This window comes from Nicotiana attenuata, chromosome 7 (assembly GCF_001879085.1).
Source record: "Nicotiana attenuata strain UT chromosome 7, NIATTr2, whole genome shotgun sequence".
In the NCBI taxonomy this organism is placed as follows: domain Eukaryota; kingdom Viridiplantae; phylum Streptophyta; class Magnoliopsida; order Solanales; family Solanaceae; genus Nicotiana; species Nicotiana attenuata.
The window spans coordinates 70,071,172-70,079,138 of record NC_031995.1 but is presented as its reverse complement, the minus strand read 5'-3'; the positions used below and the strand labels follow the sequence as shown (position 1 = coordinate 70,079,138).

The 7,967-nt window shown below is 36.1% G+C and overlaps 1 protein-coding gene across 1 annotated transcript; it reads right to left on the bottom strand.

The window, feature by feature from the left end:
- Window positions 1,118-6,188, bottom strand: LOC109230529 (cycloartenol Synthase-like). Its single transcript, XM_019396018.1, has 4 exons — window positions 6,065-6,188; window positions 5,766-5,967; window positions 4,618-4,803; window positions 1,118-1,306 (listed from the first exon to the last, which is right to left on the bottom strand). The coding sequence occupies exons 2-4, from the start codon at window positions 5,961-5,963 to the stop codon at window positions 1,271-1,273; spliced, it is 420 nt and encodes a 139-aa protein (XP_019251563.1). The 5' UTR covers window positions 5,964-5,967; window positions 6,065-6,188; the 3' UTR covers window positions 1,118-1,270.

The window sequence follows — 7,967 nt, the reverse complement described above, 5'->3', positions numbered from 1 at the left end:
TTGCTTAATTTAATTTCAAAGTTTCTCTGGTGTGTGCTTTATTTTGTTAAATTCTGGTAAATTATTCTCTATTCTTGCTTTCTTTAATGTACTCTGTCATAGCTAATATGATTTTAGTGGGTATTTGGTAGTTTCTTTCTTTCAGATAGTGGTCGTATTAGATTTTCACATGCATTGTGTAACTTAAGAAATATTCTGAAGTCCTGGTTTTGCCATAAAGGAAGTATTTGATGGGCTTTGTATGGGAAAAAGGGAAAGAATGTACCGGTTTAGTGTGAGGCCCTGGAATGGAGTAGAGAATGTCTGCATTCAGAAGTTGTATTGAGAATGTAGCCAAAGTGATTAAGAGGAAAGCTGAGACAATGGGTTTTTTTAAGCCTCTTCAGATGACAATTAACTCTACTAAAAGGGAGTTTGCTAAGATTTTTGTTCTCTTTTATCACTGTAATTGCGGCAGCCTCCAGTGTTTCTTTTTTAAATGCAGTGGGATGATTTCTAGGGTGAATCTGCTGCCCTTTTCCTCTTGCTGTCTAGCTTTCTTGCAGCTCCAGAAAATTGTGATTGTCTGTTGTTTGAAGCTGCATTAATTGATCTACTATGTTCTATGAAGGATCTTAGTTTAGTTTAAAGTCAAGAAAATTCTCTTGCAGCATCGTCACTACCCTAAACTTGGTCATCTCCTTTAACTAAATTATCTCTTGTTAAAACAATTTGAAGATCATGTCCTTAAGGAGGTGAATATTGGATGATTTAAGCCTGATTTCTTTAAATGAGTTTGCCCTTGAAATAACACATGGTTTCTTTAAATGAGTTTTACCTTGACATAATATTTGATTTACCATCTAGCGAGATGGATTCTTGTTATTAGGAGTTGCCAATTTTGAGGAATCAAGAGATCAGTCTAGGATCCAAAGACAAGTATGTGCATTTCTAAGTCTTTTGTTTTATTTTATTTTCCTCCAAAAATGTTTTTTCCTAAGTTGCATTAGTTAAAATAACGGCACACTGTTTGGTAAGGAAAATTTTATTTTGTGTCTCATACAACTGACACTAGTTGTATGAGGCATCTGTTTTGTCTCACAATTTTGTGGACCCAGATTTTGTAAGATTTGGGGTCCACAAATTTGTGAGAGAAAAAGGAGCCTCACACAACTAATGTAAGTTGTGTGAGACACACAATAAAACTTCTCGTTTAGTAACTAATATCAAGCTATCCTCTGTGCTGAGCTAAACGACCTCTTCCTGTAGGACCTAGAAGATTTCTGTTTCGTCAAACACTGGGCCGTCTCCAGACTGAAGAGGTAATCTGCTAAAAATATTTGAGTTAATTATGAAGCCGGTAAGTGTATATGCACAGAGAAATAAAAGATCTTGATATTTTTGGACTAATTTGTAGTAGAAGATTTCATCAGGTACATTCACATTCGCTCCAACACTTTGACAATTGATACCAAATCCTGGCCTAAATCAATGTATATACTACATTGCAAATAAGAAAGATTTCAGTTGTTAGTTTTTCACTAGTTAATATAACTATGATGAACAACCGTATTTTTATTCAATTATAGAAAGTTACATTGAATCATTCCTCATATTTGGATGGTTATAACACAAAACGAAAAATATTAAGTAACAAATAAATTCAAAGTACTTTAGATGTTTATTAATATATCAAAATTCATGTTAAAGGAAAAAAATATACATGTATAACAATAATTTTTTTTTTTAGGGCTAGAGTGTGATGTCTGCTTCTTGATTTGGATGGTTCCAAAAAAGAGAAAGAAAAAAGTTGCTAACTTCTAAAAAGATTAACCATATTAGACATTATTAATATATCGAAATTTATGGTAAAGGGAAAAACTAACTTTTTCTCCATTTATGGATAATAAGAAATGAATTTTCTTGGTTTGGTGTTTAGTGCGGAGATAGATTTGCCCATTTTATATCATTTTCATTTGAACGATAAAAAGAACAAAACGGAAATAGTTTACTAATAATTTATGCATGGTTGTTCACATGAATACCTGCTTTTCTATATCCTTGTACATTTGATTTTTAGTTTCATGTTTGCATGTTGCATTATATGTTTATTCTTTTATTTTGGTATAATAAAGTTTTATTCCCTTCTTTATGAACAAAATTCACAAAAATATATCAGCAACTCCACAAAATGGCGGTCTCATTTCTATCATACGATATCAAACTTATAAAAAGTAAGAAGGATGTGTCTATGTGATGTTACGTACATTTGAAGATGATGTTGGAGTTGTGGATATTGACTCTACTTTTGCTTGCTTTTCTCAATTAAGTCATTTATCCTTAACCTATGAACTCACATATTCACTTAAGTGTGGATTGCTCGGTTATTCTCAGCTGGAAAATGTGGTTATATTGGAACTTGGTTGGAAAGTGATTACTAGCAATAAAATTTTTCTTTTTTGCTTTTGTGAAAACTAAACTTGTCATGCCATGACTTCAGGGATAGGAAAATTAACAACAGCTTTTGATCCTTAATGTCTTTCTTTACTTCATTATTATTGTAATTACTTCTTGGGCTGTCAGTCATACCATAGTAAGCACTGCTATTTTTCCTATTCAATTTGATTAAGGCAATAATTCAACTTTTCATGCTAAGTTTAGTGTATTAGGTGATACCCTTTTTTGCTTGAGCCCGACCGGGTTGGGTCCGGTCCGGGGCAAGTCGGGGCCATCGAACCCGACCTGGATACAAGGTAGAACGACGGCCACGTCTACAACCGAGGTCGAGTCATTTCGAGACCGTTGCAGAGCTCGATATGAGTCACCGCCGGATGGAGAAACACACAAGGTCGGAAGCCGGACTCGTAACGGATAACCAAGCGTCGCCGGATATCTCGCCCAAACGTGATTTTCTCAACCACTTCAGGCCATTAAGGCGTAATTACAGGGATCCACGATGTAATTAATTTACCTACCTTATTTTTACCCTTAATCGGAATGTATAAAAGGGGAGAAGACCCCATAAGGAGGGCACCGGAAAAAAAAACCATTACACTACAGTACCATCTCTCTAAATTCTTGTACGCTATCAAGCACAATTGTTCTAAGCAATATTATATTCTGCGATTATTTACTTTAACAGCAATTGTTGAGTCTTTATCTTTATTTTTTCCTCAACCTAAACCTTTTGTATCTTTTAGTTCACGGATCCTTAAAACCCCATATAAATTCAATTGTTATCCGGATTCTAGGGTAAACATTTAGTAAAGCTGAGAAGCATGTGAAAGAGTTGAGCAATTGAAAGAGCGGCTCTCACTGAAAACGATATGAAAGGTGACCTATCCGAGCTTCCATGCTTATTTTCTTCATTCATATACTCAAAGCGTAAGATTTCTTGTAATGGATTTCACATTACAAGTTATATGAACACTTTTTGGTTACAGGGATAAATTCTCAAGTGTGTTTTCTTGTTCTGCTTACTCTTGACGGGTTGCTTCACTTGAAGAGACACATTTTCTAAATTTTATGGGTATCGCATCAATAATACCTAGTTGTAATTGCTACTTATGGTTGACTGTATAGCAGTATTGTTGTAGATTCTTTTTATGTCCTCTTTTGCGGATATTGTACCATCCTACCATTTTGTATTCTATATCGAAAAGCATGCTACCTATGATAGCCCAATTTCTTATCTGCAGATGGAACACTATTCCATTGGCAGCAGAACACTTACAAAAAAACAAACAGAATGCTTAATATGTTGGGATCACACGGGCACTCTTCATCTAGTATAGAAATAAACTTGGGCACCATTTTAAATTTAATTCAAGTAGGATAATTTGTCAAATTAAAAACACTCTCTCCACTCCTACCCATCCAACGTTAAAAATCATTGATGACTCCGCCGGCGCGGCCTCCCCTGGCGGGAGGAATCCTACCAGATTTACTCACAACTGCTCCAAGCTCGCCTAATCAAACCCAACTTCCTCAACAAATTTGTCAACACCCATAAAGTGCGGAATATCGTATATAATGTGATTATTGTATATATTTATTTTTTTGAATAAAAAGTATATGTACTTTATTTAGTATTTAATCAGGAGGTTTCTCTTTTTCCTCAGGGAAAAGGATATCCCTTTGCCATTTCCTTGCGCTAGCTATCCACTCCTCTTTTCACTTTTTATCATCATCATTTCAATTTCTTTTCTGTTCTAATTCGAATTCCAGCTTTGGAATCTCTCTTCCTTCTTTGGCTCTCTTTTCTTTATTAATTATCTAATAGACTTCTCTCTTTAGATAGATTTTGCTTTTCATAATGTTTCCTTATGATTTTTCTTTTTTTCTAAAGCGGCATTCTCCCTTCTATCTATCTTGAATTTAATTATGGAACCGAAGAACACTTGCCCCCCCCCCCCCCCCGGTCTTACCGCGGCTGCTGGCACGGAGTTAGCCGGGGCTTCTTCCTCGAGTCCTGTCATGATCGCGCACTCGACGAAAGAGCTTTACAAGCGGCATTGCCCTTCTTCACTCACGCGATATTGCTAGATCGGGCTTTCGCCCATTGTCCAGCATAATTTCAAGCCATGAAATAAATAGGAATGTGATTTTATAACCAATCAATGCAAGAAAAGCAATTACCAGGCCAGGCATTAGAAACATTGGCCCTCCATAATCTCCTGCCCAGTGACCATCATGAGCTTGTAGAGTAGAATAAAAACTGAGAGCCCTTTTCAATGTGGTGGCTACATTATCTTCGGTTACATCTCCAATGTCAATAACTTGGACTTGGGGCAAAATTGTACCCGAGGGGTTCTCCTTTGAAAACTGAAATTCAGAAGAGAAAACAAAGAAGAATGTGATAACGACTACTTCGTATGGGAGATACTCACAAGGATCAAATGCCGCTATCTTTTTCACCTAGAACAGCTGCTAAAAGAAATAATGAGTGTCATGCTGCAAGTCACCTAGCAAATTGTAGACTAGGTTCTAAAACACCCCAACACATATTCCATTCTTGTCCATGTGAAAGTTACACGCAGGATACAAGATTATTATGAGCTGATAGAAGCATACAATCAGTACTTCTAAGTAATTCTGGAAGCAATCAAACTAATACTGCCAGCGCATATAGCTATAGTATTATTTTGGCGAAGTGTCCACAGAAACATATACAATCTGATATCACAAACGTCTGTCAAATTCATCCCGATATACAACAACAACAACTACTATGCCTCAGTCCGAACCAAGTTGTAGTCGGCTATATGAATCCTCACTAACCATGTTACTCCATATAAACTCATCCGAGGCCAAAATTATCCAAAATAATAATAAATAAAAAATAAAATAAAAAAGCACTAGAAGTTCATTATATTTTTCAACTGACATATAAATCTCTGATAGACTAAACAACTCTTGGAAAAGCATAGGATGTAAAGTAAAAGCGCTAACAAAGAATTTCACATCCTCTCTGATATATATGTAACACAAAAAAATCTTAGAATCTTCAATAAAGAGGAGGAATATTCACACAAAGTAGCAGAGAACTATAGAGCACAAAGTACAAATCTACATAAGAATTAAGCTTTGAAGCTGACATAAGTACATAGCAAATCCCCAAACATCTTTCCAATTTCCACAGAGAGAAACAACAACAATAACAATAATAACAAAAATAACAGTAACAATAACAATAACAAGAATAATAATAAACAACAACAACATCAAGGATCAAGAAATGTGGTAGAAATTTGCGAGAAGGTAAATTTCAGTGATCATCACTCCACCTGATAACGCATAAGAAGATCAGAACTGTGTTTTGTCTCAAACCGATTGTTGCGAAACTCTTCGCGAAACTTCTCGATCTCAGCTAGGTCTTCCTCAGACCCGATGTTCGAATCAAACTCCCAGACCTGCCGTCCTACGTGATTGTTCAACGACCGAAGCCATGGATTATCTCCTTCACCAACCTTCAACTTCCACATTCTTCTACAAAAGAAAAAAAATACTACAAATTGAATTAAACCAAACAAGAAAACTAACTAAAACTGGGAGCAGTATAATAGAGGAAAAAGGAGAAACTTACAGACGCGAGAATTCACCGGAGAAAGAGATCAACGGTGCCGGTGGAGGAGTTCGCCGGCGAGGGGAGTATGGTGGTATCAATTTGGTGAAGCGCGAGAATGCATTTGATAGTATAGAGTAAGTAAAAATTGCGCGGGTAGCAAAAAGTGTTATTTACTTTTTAATCTCCATTTTTAATCAGCAGCAAAAGTGGCCACTACTCCATTAAAATTAATATGAGAAGACCGCTGTTACCTTTTTTTTCTTTCTCTTTTCTGTCTGTGTTCTCTTCTTTGGGGGCCGAAATTTTTTTAATATTTTTTTGGACAGAAAATACATTTTTACTACTAAAAAAAAAAGTTACTTAAATACATAATTCGCAGTACTATAGTACAAATTACTTTAACGGAATTTTAGCTGTTAAAGTAATTCACAGTAAATTACTGCGAATTAGTTATAAAAAATGTAATTCGCAGTAATTTACTGCGAATTAGTTTTAAAAAAATTAATTCGCAGTATTGCCCTGCGTATTATTAAAAAAAAAAATTTAGCTAATTCGCAATATTGTACTGCGAATTACTGATTTGGCCCCACCAATAATTAACTGACATAACAATAATTCAAACACATAAAACGTATTATTGTACTGCGAATTCCTTAAAAAAATTCTGCACCCCAGGCTCGGACTTGCCTTATTTAAAGGCGTTTCAGTTTTATGAAAATTCATTCAATACTAACTTTTAACTTCCGTTCATACTTCTCTCTTCTTCTTATCAATTATTTTTGTACAATGTCTGAAGAGCCAAAAATAAGGGTTCCATTATATTGAGGGGGTGAGGTTGTGCTGGAGAATAACTCTGTGAGGCATAGCTCACCTCTACAGTGTCATGTTAAATTACCGCTTACTATGGAGTATGATAAATTAGTTTCGTTGTTATGTAAAAAAAAAAATGAGTGTGAGGAAGCGTTCGGTTAACCTTAAAAGTAACCGGTAGGTTTCCGTATTCAGTGACTCCACAGGGGTTTGCTTATTATTCTGAGTTTAACATCGAGGATGATGAAACTCTTAGAGATTTTTTGCGGATTCCGGATGAATACAGGGAATTTATTATAATAAAATTACTGAAAATGTACGTCAAGGTGGAAGACGTTCCCAATAATGAGGGCGTGCATAGTAGGGATAACCCCCAGTCATCGGGTGGTTATTCTGGAGCAGTTTTTGCCGGACAGATTGCTGATGAAAGAGCTTGCCTTGATTTAAACATGTCACCACCGGCGAATGAGCAGCCACAAAAAAAATTTCGACTTTATATTATCAACAAGACGACTGGTAAACTTTAATTTTACTACGCTTTAGCGATGTTTATTTTATATTTTAATTGGATTTGTATTAACACTTATATTTTTCATAGGGGGTACCGTCCGGATATGAATTTTACAAGTTATGACCCCGTCCCTAGTTGGAATATGCGTAGTTCTGGAAGTTTGGAGCACGGTGGTCCATCCGGGAGTCATCACCAACAAGAAAATATCCATCATGAAACGTCAAGACAGTGCGACTTGTAAGTAAATTGATATAGCTATATCAAATGTATTTATGTAGTTGGGTAACTTATCACTTTGTTGTTTTTGTGCAGTGAAAACGAGCTTCTTGATGTTCCTGACCTCACACAGTTGCCCATAGACGACGTATTGACTCGTGATTTGGCTGATGCGCAGAGTCAGGAAGATGATAGTGATTATGACAACAACGCGGATGAGTTTGGGGATGACACACCCTTCCATGATGAGGGTGATGATGAGGAGGAAGTGAATGTTGAACCTGAGCTGACGAGGGAGCATGTTCCTCCACCTCCCGCTAGACAAAGAGTGTACGAATCCCACGTGCCATTTCATGAGCGGAATATACCCTACCTTGATAATTT